The 24,448-nt window shown below is 41.2% G+C and overlaps 1 protein-coding gene across 2 annotated transcripts in view; it reads right to left on the bottom strand.

The window, feature by feature from the left end:
- Nucleotides 1–24,307, bottom strand: part of kif5ab (kinesin family member 5A, b) — a 72,601-nt gene extending 48,294 nt beyond the window's left edge. For both annotated transcript variants that reach the window (XM_004547696.4, XM_004547697.4), the window contains exons 1-2: nucleotides 23,689–24,307; nucleotides 1,925–2,012 (exon numbers count right to left, since the gene is read on the bottom strand). In XM_004547696.4, coding sequence (XP_004547753.1) covers nucleotides 1,925–2,012; nucleotides 23,689–23,817 — 217 coding nt within the window. In that variant the 5' untranslated portion in view covers nucleotides 23,818–24,307. The remainder of the gene's footprint in view (nucleotides 1–1,924; nucleotides 2,013–23,688) is intronic.
- Between the last annotated feature and the right edge of the window lie 141 nt (nucleotides 24,308–24,448).

Raw genomic sequence — 24,448 nt, 5'->3', positions numbered from 1 at the left:
TAGTAAGATTATCACACTGAATTTGCTAAAATCTAAATAAACCTGCCAACTCTGTGCACCTCAAGGTGTCAGTCAAAGAGGTTGTGTGATTGCATACCAGTTAAACTAATTATACCCTTATCAACAGGCCCTCTTACCAATTATAAGAGGGCCTGTTGTTTCAGCCGTGAAAAAAGTCGGATTGATTTGAATTCAACCTTGAAGCAGAGTTGCCTAAAAGAGCCAGTTTGCCCTCCAGCATTCAGCAAGCAGAAACTCTGTAAGCTTTGGCGGCGCTTTGTGCTCTGGGCTTCTCACTGCTTCACCCACATTTGTTAAATCTGTGCACAAGGTTTCTACAGTGTGAGTAGCAGTGAATGAAAAAATAAAATGATAAAATTGTTTGTGAACGTGTTTTATCGCGACAGAAATTAAACGGCATACAAAAACAACCAGACAGGAAGTTCCCAGAGAAATACAAATATGTTTGACCTTTGCTCCAAAGGTAGATTGATCTGAGCCTCATAAGCCTGTTGGCTCTGTGGGGTACGTGGTATTTAAGCTTGGTTAGGTGCCGAATGACCTCTGTGGCTACACACAATAAACAACAACTTCCTGCAGCATTAATGTCACCAGGAGGCAGTCAGCGAAATACAGAGCAACTACAGATATATTTCCCTTTTTCTTAGTGGAAGCCATAGCAGAACGCCTCCACTCCAGCTGAGGTTATAAAGAAATACACCCTTGGATGTTATAGTGCTGACAGAGGCCAATAAACCTCTGCGATAAAAGTCAAACATGGATAAAGAAAAACATATCATCCCAGAAGTCCAGCAGCCACTGGTCAGCTGACCACAGACACATCACAAAGGCTCTCAGCTGTAACCATGCAGAACCCTCTTTCTCTCCTGTTTTCATGTGTTGCTGCCTCTTCTCGTTCATGTCTTCCTTTGTTTCCACGCTGACCATAGTGAGAACAACGCAGAAGTGTGGCACAAAAAAAAGCAAACACTAAAGAATGTGTTATTGAAAGGAAATGAAGGCAGCGGGACACTAGATTGCTAAACTACAGAGACCTTCACAAAGGGAAACACAGAAGAGAAGAGTCAGCACGAGTCTGAGACAAAGACACTGAAAAGGGCAAAGAACCCGACGGCACAAGTGTGAAGAAAAAAACAACGAAAAGGGCAAAAAAAGACACTGTAAGATGAGAAAACTGAGAAAGTGTAAATATGGATATGGTTTCCAAACCTCTTTGCTCTCACCAAGCTTGCCCCCTCTGTTACCTTTTCCCCCTGACGCATTTCAAATCTAACTTCTTATCGCATGCCTTCCTTTCGTTAACTGCCTGCCTTGAATTTTTTTTCAACCTCGCAGTGAAAGCAATCCTGCCTTTTTATTTCTTTTTTTCTCAGCCTGCATGGTAATCTCACCTACAAGTAATCTTGCCTGCCAAATCAATCTTTTTCATGCCCCATCTAGAACTAGTTCAATGGAGTTCCACACTCACTTTGAAGGTGGGAGAAAAATGAGCCCCTAACAGGGGAAAAAAAAGGCAGACAGACATAAAGAGATGCAGACAGAAGGAAGGGAAAGAGAAAAAGATTCAAAAGTTGAAGGTAATGGTTTTGTTTGAACTATATGCCCCTTGGATATGCCGGTCCTTCTGCGCAATGATAAGCATGCATGTCATTAATCAGCGCATTGTGATGCTCCTACATGCAGGCCGTGTGACTACATCATGTCATGGAAATAGTTTTTTCTTGCATCTTGTAAGGGAGGTGCTAATGGATGCACCAGTGAATTGTCAGTGTGAAGTGACACCACCAACATGGATATCACGATTATGGTAATTCAAGGTGCTCTGTCGTTTTTTCCCTCAGCTGTTGTGTCACTCATACGTCACGGAGACAAAAAACCCCACAGAATCATGTATGTGACTCACCTTTGACTATCTGCTTGGCACAGGTGCTGTAGACCTGCTCCTGTGTGCTGTTAGTTGGGAAGACTCGGTCAAACACATACGCCTTCCCCTGTGGAGGCCAACACAAACACAGTCAGCTATGACAAAGACAGTTTAGAGCGCGCTTTAGATCATACTCAGCACCTCATCCTCCTCTGTGATGTGCTGTAAAATGCATCTTGGGAACTTTGCGAAGCAGAGCGCACGTGACGGAGACACATCATGTTTTTCACTAAAACATTTATGTAAACCCATATTGCCACTATAAAGCAGTGCCACATCAATATTTCCTATACGCAGAGTGAACATGGTTTATGGATGCTCTGTCCATCTGTGTGTAGGCTGAAATAGCAGGGTGTATATCACATTAAGAGGCCCATCTGTCTCTTTTTGATTAGTGCAATATGCATCCTGAGTATATTTGATGGAGGCAGTGGTTGTTTCGAATGAGTGCACCGCAGCGTAGAGTAGAGCTTTGAGCAAAAGGTTGTTTGACCCAGAGAGACAGAGAGACAGAAAGAGACCACGTCTGAGGTAAGGCTATTAGAGGCAGCGTTCAAGGACTTCAAGAGCAAAGTGATGGAGATGAGAGAAGAAATGGAGTGGAGGCGTAGAGAAGACGAGTGGCAGTGTAGAAAAAGTGAAAGACAGCAGATGACCTGAAATCAGCATTTGAGAAAAGGAGAATTAAAAAAAAAATGCATAAAGACTGCAAGGAAGAAGAGCCTGTTTCTCTGACTGAACCATCAGTGGGGCTAAATAAGTCAACATGGTGACCAGCCTGCGACTACCCATAGACGGGAAGACATGAGCTAATTCAACGCACATGTCTGGACTGAAAGTGAAGACATTCAGTGTTCAGCTAAATGGATTGATTCATCTTCCCAGTGCAGGACATTTAGTAACACACACCACTTGAAGTGGTCAATAAGATCGGGGTTTATTCTACTTTGAGCAAGCGCTGATGTAAATCCAGTGACTGGGAGCTGTCTTGCCTCCTTCAAAAAGCATGCCTGACTGCTAACAGACCCACTTGTGCTTCTGTGCGTGGTGCATATACTATATATGTATACAAGATTCACAGCAGCTGATTGCCTCGAGGACCTTCTCTACCACCCACAAATACGGCATACCTTCACTGTAAGGAGAAGACACGTACCAAGGATGTGGCAATAAAGCTGAAAAACACAAGCAGAAACTTGCAGGTTATTGTTTCGTTTGTTTGTTTCGATTGATCGTGTAAATTATTGCTTTTCTTTCCAACTCCTTAGATCACCATGACCTGGATGGCTGCAAACCTGCATATCATGTAAATGTGTTTTAGTGGTAGACGATCTATAAATAATGTATGTCTGCCCTTTGCATAAATTGCATATGACCTGTGAGGATGATCTAAACTATGATTATTGCTGTATCAGAAAAACCCCGGTGATCCATACTATCCGTACTATCAGCAACTGTGAATAAAATACAACAATAATTTCGCCAAAATTTTACAGATGGGCCCCCATTGTTCCTGAAGGTTCCAAATGGGACAGCAAGATAAACTCGAAACCCCACAGCGCTCCAGTTTACAGTGGCTTGAGTAATAAGTTCTGTCAAAGATGCATGGCTCACTGACTCACAATTTATGGTTTTTCTTTTTGGGCTTTTGAGCACATTTATTATTTGGTTTTAAAGTTCCATTAAGATGAAATTTTATTTATTTGTCATATCTATTTATGTATTCTGCTTTGGCCGGTGGAAAGAAAAGAGAAAAAAATAAAGCAAAAAGGAATTTATGTCATTTTTAATGATCGCTAAAGAATTAAAGGGAAGTGATGATGAATAATGAAATGTTAGATTAAACTGCACCACCACAGAAGAAAAAATGCTTGAAGCTTGTTAACTTAATTAAGTAGTCTATAAGACATATAAGTTATGATATTTTGCTTACAATGAAATATTCTTTTGATTAAGGAAGCTGGAAAAAAGTGGATGTTTCTAAGGTAGCTGGAGCTAATGTAGATGATGCTGTGTGGTTTTTACCTCTGCTCTGATTCTCTCCCACTTACTTTTTAAAAAAGACATTTAAAGACAGAATCTGAATCTTTGCCTTGACAAACAACTAGACAGTGCAGTAGTTTTGCATTTCAGTTTTATTTACACGGTTTAGCACAATCACTACCAGGCCTGTGCTCATGGGGTTTGGTCAGGCACAAAAAATAACATGGATTTGCAACCCTGTGGGTCCAGTGCCCATGGGGACAGGCAAAGGAAGGGGCCTGGACCTGTGGACCCTCAGGATTGCAGACTCATTTTTGAGATGCGGAATGTCACCTCTTCAACGAGGACCTGAGCTAGCGCAGGATGGGACTAGATATCATTGTGTGCACCGGTGCACACAGTGATATCTAGCTTTTCTCCAGGATTCTGGAGAAAAGCAGGTCTCTCCTTTTCAAGACTGGCCCATGCTGGTGTGGGGACACTTACAAGCCCCCGGCTGTGCATCATCATTGTGGCGTTTTTCCATTTTCTTGGAAAGGAACTGCATAGTGATCTAAAGCAGAGTGTTGGTTCATTATTGGACTTCTATGCTAGGCATGGGCTGGCCTTTACAAACACCATGTTTGCATATAAGGTGGCTCTTACGTGTATTTGCTTAGGTCGAAAAACAGTGATTTACTTTTTTGTCTTGGACACTCAGATGAAGAAAGGAGTGGAGGTATTAAGTGACCACCACCTAGTTGTAAGTTGGACCAGATGGTGAAGAGAAGGCTCACGGACAGCAAAGCCAAACAAAAAGTGAACATCTGGCAGAAGCCTGTGAACGAAAGGTCTTAAACTCCCATGTCCAGCATTATTTCTTTTGCATCCTGGGAGAGGCTGGGGACAAATGAGTCATGGTCAAGACCCACACTGCTTGCAGGAGCTGTGGTTATAAGGTCATCGGGACGTCTGGAATACTCTCCTTAGCCTTCTGCTGCTGCGGATGGGTGGCTGGATGGATGGATGGATGGATGGGTTTATCACAATGAAAATGTGTAGGGTGTTTTGTTTATACAACAGCTTGTGATCCTTTTCAGTGTTGCTATGGTGTGACATGAAGCTGGCACTGCGGCGTGCATTAAAATAATCCACTTCAATAAAAAGAAAATTATAAATAAATCAAAAAATAAACACCATAAGCAAAAACCCTTAGGCCAATCTAGTATATTGACACAATTTATAGAGGTTATATAAAACGTATTATTTCAACCTGCCAAGAGATTGAACTCTGTTCAATCTATATATTTTTTTAAAGTTGTCGCACTAGAGGAGAAAAAAATACAATTTGTGCCGCTCCCCAACAACGGTCAGTGAAAATCACGCTGAATTACTGCAGAGTAACAATAACAGAGTGTTTCAGCAATGACCTCCCACTTTACACTTTTATCTTTTATTAGTGACAGACTGCAGGAACACTTTGGCAAAATACAAGCTTCAATTTTTTATTTCTATTCTACTTCTCAATAAGCTGAGCTGTTGTGCTGTAATCACAGCTGCAGGTACAAACAAGCTCCACGTCAGAACTGATTAACCCCGACTCTCTTCCGAATGAGCCATTTATAATATACTACACACATGCTAAATACTATGGAGGGAGGCACAGGGGAAGGGAGAGGAGTCATGATGTGGTCTTCATCGGGATGAATAAAATGAATCTGTTATGTAAGCTGGGTAAAAAACAGCCCTTTGCCCATCATTTGTTATGCTGTCGCCACTAAAACACTAATCTGCTCCTGTGCTGCATGAATGTGATAATAGCACCGGCATACAAGACATTCTGTAAGCTTTCTATCTACACGTCCATCTTTCTGTCAGGCCTGTTGGTCCAGTTAGGTATTGTTACATCTGCTTGTTTGCCTCAGTGCAGAGTCTAACATATGTCTTTTCAATTTCGTGAGTGGACGCTGTTAAAAATGCAAGCGTGGGAAGCATAGTGTGTGCATATGTGAGTGTGTGTGTTTGTGTGCATGTGCATGCGTGCAAATAATATATCCAATTAAATTTGTACATGCAGACATTGTCTATGGCCCTCAGCTCTGTGTGCCATGCTAAACACCCACATGGCCTATCCAGCCTGCAATCTGCTGCTGTCTGCCAGGAAACAAAGAGGCAGTGGGCTGCGAGAGTGAGAGAGAGAGAGGAACACCAAGACGCAGACAAAGAGAGAGTTACAGAAAGGTTCAAAAACCGCAATAAAAAACAGAAACTGTGAGACTTTTCCCCAGCGGGCAAAGAATGGACAATTAATTACAAGACCGAGCTGTGCAAGGAGACAATAATCAGAGAGCAGAAAATAAAGTAGTAAAATCAAGCTATATAATCAGCAAAAAAGACAGAGAGAGAAATACAATCAAAATAGAAAACGACAAACCCAGGAGGTGCAGAACAGACAACAAGAACAAGAGGAAATGAAAGAATATACATTAAAAAGACAAAGAAATGAGAAATACAGGGCTGCAGCAGTCAGTGACAAATTTAGATTATTATGTGAGGGGGGCAGAGTTTAGGACCCTGTAGAGCAACCTGAGGGCTTGGCAGGGATCACACAATCATATTTATGTAAAAAAAGAAAGAAACATAGCAACCGTGTTGCCATCAACCATCAGTTTATGGACTGTTTTGAGCATTTAAAGCCATCTTGTTTTCTAAAACCAGATATGACAAGTGAGCTGATGCATCTGACTAAGGAACCGAGGGCGCCACTCGCTCACACAAAAGCAACCTGCCAGTCAAAAATTAGCCAAACTCTGCTTTAGTGCTTATTTTAGCATAATTTAGACCACAATTTATAAAATCAAAATTGTGCTGTGTTGGAAAAAGGCTTAAAACTATTGGCAGTGACAATACATGCATCTCACTAGGTAAATGCATGTACAAATAATAAATTCTGCTAGATTTCTGCACAATCTAATTTTTTTTTTGCAACATGAGAAGTAGCTGCGTACTGGTCAGAAAGGCACTTCCACACTGGCCTCACATTTCAGACCAAGAATCCATATCCGTGATTCAATTTGAATTCATTCAAATATATATCATACATGGTTTTTGATTCTCATGCATATGTCAGTCTCTTTTCCTAACTCCTTGTGCAAACAACAAGATGAAGAACAATATGTTCCAGCCAAAAGAAAAACATGGAATTTCCATGTAAATGAGCATCCCCCTAAAGCAGCTTTAAATGGCAACCTGAAACTGGCTCCCGATGCTGATAAACCAATAGAACTGTCAAACCCTTCTTCTACAGCAGATGTTTTCACAGATAAATCCGTACTATACCATAACCAGAGCCATCTGGCAGATGCACAAAATTATGAAGCAGCAAGTAAAGAAAGCAGAAAAACAACACTGAGGATGTTCATTCAACTTTATATTTTCTTTATAAATTTTATATCAGATAAACAAATCATAGATATGACTCAGACTCTATTCGCTAAACAGCTGAACACTCTGGCTTTGTAAAACGTGCTTCAAACTATTTCAATTAAATCATTTTACAGTTTCCAGATCATAAAGCTGAATGAACAAAAATGGTGATGTAATCATTTTTCCAGGATTTGAAAAGGAAAAGCAGAGTCAAAGATGCTTTTTACACATGTTTAACTTTTTGGCCCACGTATTTGTCTACAAAACTACGACACTGAATTGTATCATAGTCAAGCAAACCTAACTGAAAGGGAATCTATTCATGCACGGTCCTACGTATATCCACATAAAACCTGCAGAGGGTCTAAAGACAAGGGAGTAGTGGCAAAATTACCAAGTTAACCTTGAAACTTCTAATATGTTTGGAGTTGTGTTTAAAGTTTTTATTCCTCAACTCCCAAGCAGCCAATAAAGAGCTGATCTGGCAGCACTTGGAGGACGAGCACAATATTAGATAGGTGGTTTAAATTTTGCAGCTATTCAATTACTGACAACAGACAGTAGTAATGCACCAAATCCCTTTGCCACATGTTAAAAAGGCTAAAAACGACAGAGTTGAAAAGATAACCGCCCACAGCTAATACTTTGATTACAGTAAACTCTGCAGGGCTTCGTTTTAAGGAGAAATCACAGCCGAGGTTACAGCAACTCAGTCACGGCTACAAAACCAACAATAGCAGCTGCTATGAGAAAGTCTGCACAGAGCGCTTCACCGTGAGAAAGTAACACGCTTCACTGCATCGTGCCTAACATCCACTTCTTCCCTGAGAGGTTTTTCAGCTCCGTAATTACCCAACGCTACATCCACCTTTGCTCCTGGCAGACAACACGCATTACTTGCTTGGTCACACAAGGTCATTTGATGGGAAACTGCTTTATGGAGGTCTGTCACTTGACCTTTATGTTTCTGGTGAGGAGCATTTCAAAGAAACAGCAACCTTTCTGCAAGAAAAGGCTAATTCTAGAAATAACACCTTCTGCTTGTGCTGAATATTTAGTGACTGCCAACATTCGCAATGAGGGAATAATGCTTTCCAACACAGGGTGCATTTCCCTTCCACTAACCAGGAGAGACATTAGTAAAAAATTGACAGAAAGAGCTGGAGGAGATGATGGAAAAATTGGGCCGTGTATGTGTTTCTCCTTCTCCAACACATTGAGATCATTTTTTGGCTCGTTTGTAGATGTTTGGTCTTCCTGTGTAGGCTTGACTGGGGGCAGAGAGGAGGCAGAGGCAAAGGAAGTCCTATTTCCACTAATCAAAGTGAGAGTTTATCTTGGTCTCTGTCAGTCTTTGCATCAGTCTTACCCACAAATTCATCAACCCTCCTCTCTCTCCCCACAGAAATGCGAAAACAGGCACAGTGAGAATGACAGGAGAGAGTAGCAGCTCAAGCTGCCAATGTCTGCACCATTCTTCAGGCTAATCAGGCTTCAAGCCCCAGATAACAGCATCATTAGCGTTTTTCTCGACAACAGAAAACCCCTCACAACTGCAAAAGCTCCAGTCACACAATATTATCTATCACTGCTGTTTTCCCTAATTCACTGGGCTGACAACTCGCAGAGTCGACTGGCATAGTGCCTCGAGGGCAAAGTGGCTGTGAGGTTCACATGTACAGTAGTGAAGTCTGGATGCAGAGATGCAGTGGTGGCGTTGTATTCTTCTTCTTCTTCTTCATTTTTTTGTTTTTTCAGCTATCTTGTACTCATCAGAGCCATTTTTGTAGCAATTTCACTTAATCGCTAGCTCGGGGAACTGAGGTTTACCACCCAACATTACTTTGTTAACACACTTCTAATCAGTTATTTTCCTACATCAAGTTGCTTATAAAAGATCCACGGATAGAAGTGGAGCAATTATTCCTGAATCAAAGTGAGATACTCTGCATAATTTATCAAGATGAATGAAGGAAACGGGAGACAGAGGAGTGGAGATGGGAAGGAAAGACTGGGCTTTGTTCGCCGGGACTCAGACCAGAAAACGGGAACAGCAGCTTCCCAGTGGACAAAAAGCGAAGTTAGAAATTGAAAGACTTGGAGTGACTTCAAAATGAGGAAATGGAGACAGACTAATTGATTGTTATAATGCAAGCCATGACGGATGAACTTCAACGACAGCCAGAAAAGAAATGAGCAGAAATGATAGATTGATAAAGGCAATAAAATGCCAAAAGCAAATATTTCATCCTGTTCTTCATATTCCGGGAAAGTCACACACTTGAAACACTCACCACAGCCGAGCCTTCTTCTGCTTGGTACACACTTGATTGTAGAGATAACACACACATAACAGATGCATCCACCCTCCAGGTCTGAATAGTCAAGTCAAAGTGAAAGCACATTAAAAAGTGCTTTTAAATGACCAGCAGGAGGCAGCACCAGTGGTTATAAGTCTTTTATGAGTCTGTGGAAAAAGTACCCTACTTCTTACGTGATTTATAACCTTACTAAACATTCCTCCTAATGCGCTTATGGACTTACTATATCATAATTTTTGATATGACTTGCAGTTTATGTTGAAAGCTAATTTATTCCAAATTTTAACAAGTGAGTGAAAGTGGGAATAGCATTTACCTAAACAGTAATTCCTCACATGGCCTGGAAGGAAGCAGGGACTCTGATTTCTAACACGTGGGGCAGATTTTCCAAGAAACGCCTCATATTTCTAACCCTGATTTAGCTGGTTTTAGCTTCACGTCACTTGATGACATAGATTAACTCAAATATTTGTTCATGCTCTCAAGCTAGTTGGCCGCCTAATAATTCAGTCTATGCAGCAGCGTGGCTGGTTCATTGCACCCGGCCTGAACATGATGTGTCACAACCATATTAGAGTTTCTAATGCCCCATGTACTGTGTGAGAAGGTACTACACACAATATTCCCGGTTTATTGGTGTAAATAGGATCTACAAATAGGAAATTATATGACCGAGCTTTGAGAAACACTTCAAATGTCTTTTTCATAATGTGCTTATTTGTGCCTTGTCTGTGGTGTTCATGGCTAATCTAAGCTAAGATTAATATAGAACATCATAAGGACATTAGCATGGCATTTCTCTTGTCATCTCACCCTTTGCAAGAAGGCAAACAAGCATGTTTCACCAAATATCAGGCTATTATGCTTAAAGTGAAAAGGGTAAATTATCATTAGCAGTTCTACTGATGAAGAGCATGCAATAAAAAACAAAAGCCTCTAGAAAACAATTTTGTCAATTAAATGTTGACAAAGTTCTTGAATCCCTTTTTGTGTTGTTTAGAAAACACAAACGTCCCACCTGATAACACTTAATTATGTTGTTTCATGAGAGGCTTTATTTGTTTTTGCTGTGCATCATGTTGCCTTTATGATTCCAGAAACTTCAAATAATTCAACCGTATTCTCTTTATTGAGCATAAAAAAAGCTCAAGCACACACTGAGGAGAGCCCTCAGCATTCTGTAAGTGCAAAGCACACAGAAAATTTAATTTTGTTCAGATACTGCAAACAGTGCAGAGAGACAAAGGAGAAAAGGTTTCAGAAGGAGAGGGGGTAAGGAGCAAGGAGAAGAAAGGAAACACTTGGCAGAGATGACAAAGATGCCTCATCGTCTATGTGACACTGACTGCTCCAGCGCTTGCCTGCAATGTCACATTTGATTGGCCCCCTGCCTTCACACATTTTCCATTTATTGATGTTGTAGAATTATAAAAATCCTAGAAAACAGAAATGAGCCTTGAGGAAGAACTGAGTTGTCTGACACGAAGCGAGATCAGCCGCGTCAGCCTGAAGCAAAGATTTTCAGTCACAGCCCGAGACAGCGTGAGCGCCCAGCTAATAGCTGTCCTCCCTCTCAAAGGGAATATTTGATGTCAAAAGGCATATCTAAGGTCTTGCGGCCTCACACTTGTTATCTCCTTTTCAGCCAGCAGTCTCTTCCTTTCAGCTCTACCTGCGTACAAGTTAATGCAATCAAAATTAATTCACACAGGATACAGGATTACTCGTGACAGCAGCTTTGTCTCTGTCTACAGCACTTCAGCACACTGGGGGAAAAGCCAAACACATTTAGCATTTAATGCTGAAGAAATGTGTGTGTTTTTCTTTTCAGGCAGCAACTTTACCTTAAAACGCCCTGTGCCAAAGTGCCAATATAACTTAAAATGTGTAAAGTAATTCACGCAGCACCTTCTAACACTACGGGAGCAGACAGCGCATCAGTTTATCACGTTTTTTAAAAGGAATATATGAAACGTTTTGAAAGGTGAAAAATATGTCACCCAAAAAGTGGTTTATAGAAAGAAATCTTTCAACTGAGCCATTGGTCCTTCTCTACGACTAATTCAATTAGTACACAAACCTTCGAGCCAACTTTACTGGTTGATTTTAGCCAAGAAGTAATGCTCCAATGTAACGATAACGCAACCAGCTTACAACTCTAGGCCAAATTAAAATAGAGGGTTTGTGTGGTACAGGGCCACAGTCTAGATTAAATGTGAGCCTCGACACTGTGACTGATCCTCCATACCGCACGTTTCAAAGGAAGACACTCACAGTACCCCACCAACCAGCCACAGCTCTGCACCACACCACTGGTATAAGGCCCATTAATGTGGCCGAGAACGAATAAAAAATTAGACCACGAAGAAGATTCAGAAAAGTAGCACACATTTCAATCAGCTTCTGCTGCAAGCAATTAGACTGAATCAAACTAGGACTGAGCAATGATTTAAATTTCCTGTAAAAACAACATGGTTATGGTGATTTTCACTGTAATTCTGCCACAACTAATGACAGCAACATGCAGCGAGGTAATTTGGATAATAAAGGCCTCCAGGAAGAAAAAAAGCGACTTTATTAAGATTTTGCATAAAATGGAATTAATGAGAAACTCCAGGAGACAAAAGAGGTAAGGTAAAAGAGCAAACCAAAATAAATAAAAAAGTTTGACATGATTATCGACGTACCTGCTGGAAGCCAAAACAAAAATCGCATCGTGCTGCTTTAGCCTGGAGAGAAATGCTTTTTAAAGTCTGAGCTGGGGCCAATCCTTGGCCATTCAAAGATTAAAATAAGCCTGATATTTATGTTTGCCAAGATTTTCCAAGTCTCTTTTATGTGATGTAGTTTAAATTAAGTACTAAAATCGGGATAAATTAGATTATCCACAGAAAAGGAAAATGTGCTTTAAAGCATGGCTCTCCTGGGAAATAATAAAAAAAAATGCTGGAGTACATGTCAGCATTCTTAAATGTCAGTTCGATTAACTGTGCCGTGTTTAACCAAAGGAAACAAAGTGTTGGGCATTGGATGGCTGGGATATTCCTTTTCTCTCCTTGGGATTTCCTTGCTTTCCTATTCCCAAGACAACAAAACACCAGGGGTGCTAGCATGTCCCGACACGTGCACGAGCATGTGCAGCTGGTTTACGAGGTACTGCTCGCATACACTGAGGGCAGACACGCGGCCTGGGCAGCATCCTGGGCATGGCCGTGGCTAATGAGAAGAGGACGCTCCATTAACACTCCCCAGAGCTAAAAGCTTGGTAGTCACAACCCACTTGTGTCACAAAGGCAGAGGAATCATGAGGAAAGTGTTGACGAACTGGAAGAGCTTATCTAACCCTGACACACATGCACACTGAGTAAAAATAAAGACGAGCTGAAGGAACTGGAGTTAATATCCTGTTCAGTGTGGCTGCTGACTGAATTGATGTCAGTGTGATGTTAGTATTAAGGCGTGCTGAGAGTCTTTATTGGTATGGGGTAGATAGTTTTGATCCTTGACATTATAAAATTGCACAAGTTAGCTTTAATACGGTGATGATTTAAATATTGATTTCTTTATTGAGGAAAGCAAAATAGATCTCAATGAGCCCTTTTATCATTTTGTACCTCCTCACATTTCTAGGAGGGATAAAGGGACGTAAACTCCGCCAAAGTCAACAGATCCCTTAATATTTTGGCTCCTGACTGACGGGAGCTTCCCCTCTTGACGCTATTAAAACCTGCTAGAAGCCTCTGCCAAAATGAATGAGATGACAGATGAGCTGAGCTTTTTTTCTCTCTTCTTTAAACTGCTGCTGAGTCATGAGGAAATGAGCAGCGGAATCATTACACCATGAAATCCAGCCAGACAGAGAAAAATACTGTGAAGCATTTATTGTGAAAGAGAATGACAGAAAGAACGAGAGAGGGAAGAAGCAGACGAGGTCTAATCCCAAGAGGTGGCTGCTTTCGCACCGATATCCAACATGGAGAAAAGAGTCCAGATCTTGACCCCGCACAGCAGTCCCATCACACTGCTAATTGGAAAGGGTGTGAGCTCTGCGCTGATAGAATTAGAGTGCCAAAGTGTGCGAGCGAAGGAAGAGCACACCTTAGATCACCACTTGTGATTCTGCTTGGTTTCCAGACAGTTAACGGTAATGCGAAAAAATATCCTTGAGAAGAAATGGTTCTGCTGGAGCTATAAATAACAGGTACAAGACAGGTAGATGACTTTACACGGCGCCCGACATGCTCTGTCAACAGTTTGTTTCAACAGCAGCTGTTTCCCCTGCATCTTTTCTACCTTGGCGCCTAATGAAGAAAAGGACAGGAGAAGGCGGGAGGATCGGCTCACAGATGAGATTAAAGAAAAAGAGCCCATCAGAAATCAGAATCACAGCCATCCCACCAACTAAGAAGCTGCTGGTTAATAATCAGCTAGTTTTTAACCATGTTCTGCAGCAGCACACCATTTGACCTTAATTTATTAGTAGCAGAAAAAGTAAAAGCTACCTCATGTGCCCACATGACATCTGAGAGCTGAAGTGCAGGGTACGCGCTCTCTGTGAGCTCTCTAAGACTGTTATAAGACCTCTAATCCGCTATTCTTCCCAAAAATGTAAACAAGGTGTTGCTCACTGTTATGAATACAGCAGCCACTGCAATTTCTATAGAAGTCTTGTAAAACACTTAAGGGAACAGCAGCCATGGAAGAATAATCCATGGGATATATAAATGCTGTGCAAAAAATAGAAAATCAATAGTTGTTTAGTCCACACATATTACTTGGTTTTACTAACACGGGGGCAGAGAGCCACATTGCTTTTCATTCATCTGTTACGGTCAACAAAAAAAGCAAAGGTCACTCTGCTCCATGTAATGATGACATGGAGGTCAGCGTGGTGCTACGAAACTTCGAAACTTGATATAATGAGTGTTTGAAATGTTTCTTGTTATTTGCTGTACTTTGGTTCAATCTAAATCAGTGTGGACCTGCACTGCGAGGCCGGCTCATTAAAATGTAACTCTAATGTTGGAAAGCAACGGACCGTGATAAAACAGGCCCACAGGTATGGAAACACAATGACCTCTAGTTTGTGAGACACTGAAGGGTAGATCCATGGTGGAGGCTTTTCCTCTGGCTTCGTTGTAATACTTAGAAATGGGAAAGGACCTAATAATCTTTGTTGATACGTTCTTTCATCCTCTCTTACCCCCTCAAGTTAAACTCAGCGTTCGGCTAAAAATAATCACAAGGAAAGCAAACAAAATGGAAAATATTTTCGTTTCTGGACAAAGGGAATGAAAGTGATAGTGCTTATCCCGCAGACTCTAGAAGATGAACACAGCCGCTGGGTATAAAAAAGTGAAGCCAAAGCAGAAGCTCCTTGAGATCCAATTCAACTGAGTATCACTGGGTGCTGGCTCCACAAAAAATAAATGTGAAAAAATCTGTCTGCAACAGATGCCCATCCAAAAAATGATCTACTCTGGTGAATTCTTGGATAGTGGTGATTTTAAAACAATTTTATCACTAAAAAGAACTAAAAGGGCAACATAAAAACCCCAAGATGCTCTCCAATGCATCCATCCATCCATGTGTGTACATGTTATGCAGAATGCACTTACAAAGCATAGAAGAGAGTGCTTGTGTTGTATAAAGCACTAGAGTAGAAAAGCGCTATATAAGAATCAGTTGATTTACCGTTCTCCAGTCACTCTACCCTCTCCAAATATATTCACTTATATCTCCAAAAACCAAGATGGTGATGGCCCCCACTGGCAACACTGTCCTGTGTTGGTAACAATGTAATAGGGTTGCAGAAAAGCTGGACAGATCAGAGAGATAGAGACAGGCAGCAGTTTACACTCTTACACAATCTAATACTTATTTGTCTTTCCTACACAGGCTTGCTCTTAAAGTTAACTCCATTCTGGGAGAGTGAATCTTGAGCTGCTGAGAATCTTTAAAGCAATGGTTGGGACTTCCAGTCAATCAATCAATCAATTAATTAAACAGATTATTGTGGATTTGAAAATCTTTCTTGGTTTTCATATGTACCTATTTTCAGTGATATCAACTTTAATCGCATTTTCCAAGTTACCTATATGTGACTACAGCATAATAAAACTGGAAATTGTGTTTTTGGTTTGCCAAACCATATTTTTAATGCCCCCCTTGGCTCATGCGCTAATCACATGAGCCAAGGTGTGAAAAAGGGTGTGGGTCGTTATCAGCAGAGGTTTCAGGTGAAACTATTGTGAGACCCAATCATGTGACTTACTGAGATCACTTTCATAACCTATAAATGATCTTAAAGCTTCACCGTTACATTACAATAACAATAATTACAGTAATAATTACAGTAATTTGACAAATGTGGCATGCTTATAATAGTTCTAACATTTTTCATAAGCATCTTAATTCAGAACTTCTTATCACACGCTGCTCCTGCTATGAATATGATACAATTTTAGTATGCCTGTTACTACTGGACAGCAAGAAAGAAAAAATTCCATGTCTCTTCGCCCCCGAGGCTGCAACCATCATTTATTTATTCATAGACCCGAAAGCGTGATTCACCGTCACAGTTTTTTTTGACTAACAGAAGATTAGGAGGGACAATCTGGCCTTTCTGATGCTGCATTATTGCAGGCAGTGAAATACTCGAGACAGCTGTGTCACTCCACTGTGGAGCAAACACAAAGACCATTCGTTGGGGCAGTACAGCCAGAGTGATTATTACTGTCACCCAGCCACAGAGTGATGCTTAGCTCCACAGGTGGCTGCAAATCTGACGGTGAAAAAAAAGACAATAAAAGACTATGAATAATAAACACATTCATTTTGGGGTCACACAGAGAAGATAATGTGCCATACTGCCGTTGTTATCAAAATTAGCCTGATGATGATAATGTCTGAAAGTGCTTTGAGGAACTGATAAGAAGGCTGACTGGAGTTTTGATGTATGATCTGTGATAAATGATCGCATTGTTCTTCTGCTAGTTTTAGGTTTTATTTAGCCACTTTGCTCTGCACTCTTTCAGCTTTTAAACTCTCTCTGCCTGTGTTAGTGAGACAAACAACACAATCAAAGAAACACACTGCACTCCTGTTCTGCTGCTGCACCACACTTCAGATAAATTACACCGATTCCTCGCTTCTGATGTCAAACGGATGGGCCTATATCTTCTATAACAGCAGGGAAGCCATCAAACACAAGGTTCAATTAAAGCCCCGAGTTCTCAAGGTGAAAGGCATCTTGCCCAACACCTAGCTGCACGCAGACACAATTAGCATAGAATAATTATTACTGTCACACAGCCAGTGGTTTCAACAACTTTAACAGCAGAAGCCAAACATCATTTATGAAAGATAAGCTGATGTTTGATGAGAAACAAAAACACTTTTTTCTTGCTTGAAGTGAACAGTTCATAAGCTACAGAGTCCTGCTTCGGTTCAAATGAATCGATGAAAACTTCTTTTTTCATTTCTTACTGCTTCATCAGTGTGCACTGTGCACACTGATGTGAACGTGTCAAAGTTCTCATCATTAAAACCGATATCAAATTTGATCCTTGAGTCTTTCGTTGTTTGTTCCTTTGCACAGAAGTTTTTTCTGCACTTCACCAACACAAACTGTTTGAAAGTGCCAGAGATGTTCCCTACTATATCAATTCACAGTGTACCGACAGGCCATCTCCTTCAATTTTTAAATCTCTCCGGGTCCCCCCTTGTCTGCCATCCAGGTGCAGTCAAACCATCACTCTACAGCCTAAATCATTGCCTCTGTCAGTTAACAAGTTGTGGGAAGGAGTCATCCTCGAACAGACAAATGAAGGGTCATCACCACTGCCCAGATGCGAATTGTTTTTATCAGCCGACAAAATGTGGGTGCTTAGCTGTCACTACAGGGTTCTCGCAGCAGGTCTGCTTTCCTGTCGTCCTGATATTTTAAATCCTGATGCAATCTGACGGCCGGGGCATTTCAACTCACAGGAGACATGTACTTTTTTTAACAGCTTCTTCTGAGATACTAGAGGGACAGCGCACACACTGAAAGCATTTATGCACCAAAAGCCACTTACATTCATGCATTACATTCACAAAGATGAAAACTTCACACATGGTGTACTGACTGCAATTGAGGGGCGGTTGGTGCATGAAATGAGAGGAAATATAGGCAGAAAACTGCACTGTTCTGCCACAAATACTGGAACAACAGCAGGCTCTCACCATAGTGACGGAGTACAGTTCAACTTAAGTGGGCAACATGATGTTACCTCATTTCCTCAAACCTTTTTTTCAACCTTTGCCATCTATATGCTAATAAGAAGCATGCGTTGCTTCTTTTCAATATTAAGTAGCCTAAATGGAGCTAAAGTACTGCCCTTTCATTTCAAAAGACATACAGTCATTTAACACATTTTGTGAATTTTAAAACCAAAACATGGCCTTTCACATTTCTTCATCATCTGAATGAACATCTGAATTATGTGTTTATTATTCTGCTGTCTTCCAACCCAACCCAAACACATTTAAATTAGGGGTGGGCGATATAGACGATATACGATAGAAACGATATAAATTTGGCCAACGATAGAGATTTTGACTATACCGCTCTATCGCGATAGCGTATGTTGATGATGTCATCAAGCTGCGCCTGTTTTGGTCGAAAGCATTGCAGCGGCTACAACCATTATCATCTGCAAATTATGCCGGGCGACAGTCACAGCAAAGACATGAAGCACTTTTGAAATATGGGGAAATCCAAAAACTGCGCTTCCTCCACTTCCGTAACATTGATACATTAATGTTGAATTCTCTCGCAGCTGCTCTATTCCCATGTTGTTGCAGTATATTAATGACTAACCTCGTATTGTGGATGAATAATCTCAGTTAGGGTTGCCAACTCCCTGAAAAATAAATAAGGGACACCTCGTGGCCAGGGCCGGGCAACCCAGTTGTCTTCACCCTTCCCAGTGTGGTAGCTCTTGTTTTTGTGTGTGAAAATATTTTTTAACCATTTGACTTGAATTTGATTTAAGCAGATGCATATTCTTTGTGATATGACCATATGGGAAACAAATGATCATTTAGCCATTTATTTTTAGCTCAAAATGACAACATTAACAGAATAAAACAGGTCTCTTTCTTAAACAGAAGCCTGTCATGCTTAGCTTTTGAGAATATAAGTAAATCTTTCTTTAAAAGAACTCTGTCCTGCTTAACGTAAAATTATATAAATTAATAGAAACCAATAGAACGAAAAATATTCTTGTAACTGTGCACATTCCCCGGGCGCCTGCTTAGTGGGCTGCCCACTGCTTCACTGAGTGAATGGGTCAAATGCAGAGAAAAACAAGTAATTTCCCCATGGGGATCAATAAAGTATCCATTATTATTATTATTATTATTATTATTATTATTATTATTATATAGTGCATTTAGTACAATTGGCTTCAGTTGAGGTATTATTTCAGCTTTTCTAATGCTAATCAGCTGCTCCTGTTTGTAAACCCGCTTGTTCCCATGATTACACATCTTAACTCATCATCATTATTAATCTATGTATTACTTTTACATATTAGTCATCTATTTGTTGTAATCATCTATCCTTGCAGTTGTTTATTACACAAAATAAATTATATTATCACACTTCTGGCCACATAGCGCTGATATTCACTGCACATGCCCATATTAACCCCAATGTTTACATACCATATCTGCTTCTGCCGTGGCCTGGTGGACAAAAAATTGGTTAAGGGTTCCCCGAGCTTTCACGCCTCTCATGTTCTTCATGTGCCCACCATTAGAAGCATGCCTACGGAAAAAGTGCGCCGGTGTTGTGCCAAAAAGTGATTGTCTGCCAAAAAGTGATTTCCAGTGTTTCTGTGTATTTTTTATGTGTAATATCTTTACGTATGTTCGTAAATAGACTTCGGTGAACAGGGGATACAAAGGGGTTACATAAAGAATTAAAAAATTATCTGTTTTTTAAGTATCTTTACAACTTGTACTTACATTATAACCAATCCGGTCCTTTATCCCCACTTAAAATATTTTTACAGAACTATTGTAATATTTGCTGCCATTTCTGCTGTCCTGTTGGGCAACTTACTCTTACAAAATACATTTTTAATGTTAATGAGATTTTTTTTACTGCATAAATAAAGGTTATATAAAAGCCGCTGCCAAAAACTGATTGCGGCTTGTATCTTGCTACACGAATGTTGTTTGTGGCTCAAGATGACTTTATGTCATCCATAAGGGATGCATTTGACATATGTTTAACATATTATAGCCCAACAAGTTACTTATAGCACTTTAAATATGAGCAATCGCTTTTTGGCAAATACCGGAAATCAGTTTTTGGCAGACAATCACTTTTTGGCACAACACCGGCACACAGTGAAGTGCGCTTTATAGGTGTTATCGTGCACTTTTCCAGCCAGGTGTTTTCCTTTTCCCATTCCTCCCTGTACTTTTGCAGCCTTTTTTTTTCTTTCTCTGAGGGGAACAAACATTGCTGCTCTAATGCTGGGCTTACACTGTGCGATTTTTGGCCCATTTTGAGACGATTTTTGAGTCGTGCGACCGATTTGGTGATCGGCCCGATTTTGGCCTTCATCGTGCATCGTGTAGTATACGTGGGGTAACGAGAAGCGATTAACAACTCGAGCAGCTCCCGATCATCAATCGCTCGTGAGGGTGTCACCACAGCCGCTCACACTGCTCACGTGCAAACACGTAAACGTCGGTGAAAAAGACGGAGCAGCACGGCTGTGCAGCGTGTGATCTGGACACAAGCGATGGAGGCACAACTTGTAGAACTTTGGAAAGCTCATCCGAGCCTTTTCGATGTGGCCTCACAAAATTATCACGACCACAACAACCGTGAAAATAGTTGGATTTACACTGTTGCTCAATCACAGCTGCCTGATCATGTTTTTCATTAGCAATTTAGCAAAGTTGATGGTGGTGGTGTGTGTCTGTGTGAGTGAAAGACAGAGAGAGCGAGCGACAGATTTTCTGTTATAACCTTCATGTTATGGAGGCACAGTGTGAGCACTCAGGTCGCATCAGAGCATCGGGCGGTATAGTGTGAGAACCTGCATCGTGACCTACCAACTTCTAACCCCTGCGAGTCAATCGTGCAGTTTGAGCAGGAGCTGAATAACGCGACTGAAAAAATCGCACAGTGTCTGCCCAGCTTTAGGTGTACTGTCGTCCGAGACTTGCACCGCAGTGTCGGCGTTTGTTTCCCTGTTGGCCATGCTTCTTGTTGTGGTCATCTGTTGTCTTCCGGTATTTTCTCAGCAAGCGACCTTTCCTCGACCAATGATATAAGCGGTAATCTGAATTGTCATACTCGAATTGTCATAAGTGTGCTGTCAGCTCATTGGTCACAAAGCAGGAGAGGGGCTGGGAATTATGTTTTCAAACAAACCGTTAATTCCATTAACATTTATAGACTACTTTTGATTCTCACTGTATTACGGGACAAAGTGTGTCCCTTATTAGCTCAATACGGGACGTGTACTTTTGTTTCTAAATACGGGACGATTCCGTTGTTTAAGGGGCGGTTGGCAACCCTAATCTCAGTTGTTCTCCTGACTGAAGTTTGCCCCGTGTATAGCATCCTGCTATACGATTGCATTTTTCCCTAACCACCAGAGTCCCTCACGTTAACTTTTATTGAGTGGAAAAAAAATTGGCGTTCATCCTCCAGCTTTACTGTGCTAATGTTATGCTAACATAGCTGTGTCGCTAGCAATCACGTAGCACAACATTATATACCAGGTAGTCCAACTTCAGTAACCCTGCAAACGCCACTGCTGTTTAGTTTTCTGTCTTCATTTATGTTGGATGTGGTAGCAGAGCTGTACGTTTTAATTAGTTTCAAAAATCTCTCTGTCAGAACATGGTATGTTACAGGTGTCGAACTCCAGGCCTCAAGGGCCGGTGTCCTGCAGGTTTTAGATGTAACCTTGATACAAGACAGCTGATTTAAAGGCTAAATTACCTCCTCAACATGTCTTGAAGTTCTCCAGAGGCCTGGTAATGAACTAATCGTTTGATTCAGGTGTGTTGACCCAGGGTGAGAGCTAAAACCTGCAGGACACCGGCCCTTGAGGCCTGGAGTTCGACGCCCCTGTGATATGTCATGTTTAGGTGGAAACTAGCGAGCTAACTTCCTGTTAACTTGTAACTCCATTAAATTTAATAAATTCTGTTTTCATGGATGCATGGATGTTAAACTTAATTGTTGCACCTGGTAAAGCAGCAACGCTGATGATTTTATTAAAGATGAAATAATTTAGACCGTTTTTAACTCTCAGTGTTCGTTTGACTTTGGGACCTGAAGTCGATGGAGTTTTGGACCCAGATTACGCCGCGAAGCTCCTCACCACAGCAGCCGTAATGCTCTGACAATCCATCAAGCAGTGCGGCTTACCAAAGTTGTACATTTTTTAACAGATTTCTGCACGCCAAGATCGGTTCGAGGTCAGTAAGCACAACCAGAATTCATACATAAGGCACACTCTCGATTTTTGAGAAAATTAAAGGTTTTTAAGTGTGCCTTATAGTGTGGAAAATATGTTATACCGAAGAAAAGAATATATCGTGATATATATCGTTACCGCACGTGCTTCAAATTATATCGTGATATGGATTTTAAGCCGTATCGCCCAGCCTTAATTTAAATACAGTTGTCAAGTCTGATGCTTGAATTATATGATTTCAAGCTGCTATAATGCCAACCTGCCATCATCAAACAGCATCAAAATTATGTGATAACAAGCATTCGTTCTTCTCGAGATGTCCTGCTGCTGCAACCCAGAAAGAAAGACATTCCCGCAAGAAAGACGTGCCAGGATGTCAACCCTAATAAAGATGTCTTGCATTTTAATCCGTGTGTATATGTATTTGTGTGTGTGTGGCAACAGAGTGAGCAGACAGGGATTTTCTGGCACTTAAAGTCAACCTTCAGGCCAAATGGGTGTGGATTTCACTCTCTCCATCTCTGTGTGTCTGTTCACGTGTGCATTCTGGTGGAGAGTGTGCTCCACTAGAATGTGGGTGTTAGGAGTGAAAAATGAATGTCTGTGTCCATATTTAATTATAGGCGTGCATTTATGCATCTATGTGTGTGTATGTTTGTGCATGATAGACTCGGTCCAGATGTGCTCTACACAAAAAGACCAATCGCATTTAGAAGACTCTAATTTTCCTCGTGCATGCCAGCGATTGTGCAAAGCTGCCAGTGGTGGAGGGATCCCAGTCGCAATAGTAAACACACCCTTACATACAAATCCATAAGTCAAATAAATATTTTATGCTTTGGTTCATTATATTGCTACTCCAAAGCCATGACAGTAATCATCAGCTTCTATTAAGTTTGTCTTGAAACAAAATCCATTCACTGAACAGAATCAACCCCAGATCATAATTAAGGCTCTCATTAGGGTTGCACCACCTGATCATTCAACAGTGCTCTTAACAGCTGACTACAAGAAGCATAAACAAGGAGATCAATCAGTACTGCATAATTTTTCTGAGAGGGGAAACACACCAAATGTCAGCAGATCAATACAGGAGAAGGAGCAAATAATGAACTTGCTTTGGATTACAAAGGTGGGGTCAAGATTTAGAGGCATTTCTGAAAATGGTTTTAATCACAAGGCTGGCAAAGCGCTCTGCTTTGTGGAGTTTAGTAATCCTGAAGAAAGGTGATGCTGGGGAATGGCTCTTCATCATTTTGATCTTGGGCTTAGGCTAATGACAGATTTTGGAAAGCCTTGTTTCCCACTAACAGCAGCATCACACACTTGGTTAATGCTGCAGGCTAATCGCAGTATCGATATTATTGACAGAGGCTATACTTAGTTTGATCCCTGTCAGAAGCCTCTAAGCTTCCAGTCTTCAGTCTGGCCGCTTGCCTATCAGATGTGTGAGTAAGATGATAAGTGTAACCCCTAGCGTTCATCAAGTGCACGGAGATGTGGCAGAATGAAAGGAAGGTGGGGGAAAAAAACTTACCCCGAGGATGACAGTGTCTTCTCCTTGAAATATTGGGATGAACTTATCTCCGCGGATAATTTCGGACTGGTTCAGTGGACGAAATCGACATAACACCTTGATATTGCATTCACCGTTCGCATCGGCCATTGTGAAAATAAAATTTGTGGTTTAGCTTCCAAAGAGATAAAGAGGAGTTTAAAAACAAAAATAATAGCCTGATTTAAAAAAAAAAAAGCCCCTGTGCAACCTTTTCTCCTAAAGCACCTGCACGCAAACTGGAACCACCGGATATAGCCACATGCAAAGCGAGACTGGCAGGCGAAGCATTTGGAGTTTGGGGTTGCAAAATATTAAAAGAAATGTAAAATAAAAGCAAAACAGAAGCAGCTCCTGGGTGTTTACTAAATTGCCCTCAAATCAAAGCTGAGCTGCATCTCGGCGGCGGAGAACATATGGAGAGTTGTAAATAGGGAGTAGAGTCCAAACTGGTCCGGTCGGTCTGGATAGGCTGCAGGCTTCTCAGAGGCATGCCTTGCATCACTGTCAGCCCTGCTCTCTCACTGTGGGCGGGGCGTGGTAGCGACTCAAATCCTCTCTCATCAGCACCGCGGGCAGAGGGACCGAGGAGCAGGGAGGAGCGCTCCAACTCTGTCATATATACATGAATTAGCCTCCGTGGAAACTTCTTCAATGTTTCAGATGCAGCAGCTGTTGCAAAAGCACGAAGTATTTCTGGCATTTACGGAGGCATTTCTGAAAACAGTAGTTTGTAAGGAGC

The sequence above is a fragment of the Maylandia zebra genome, linkage group LG5, assembly GCF_041146795.1.
Source record: "Maylandia zebra isolate NMK-2024a linkage group LG5, Mzebra_GT3a, whole genome shotgun sequence".
Taxonomy (NCBI): Eukaryota; Metazoa; Chordata; class Actinopteri; order Cichliformes; family Cichlidae; genus Maylandia; species Maylandia zebra.
Note: the sequence above shows the minus strand (reverse complement) of the source record. Positions and strands in the feature narration are given on the sequence as shown.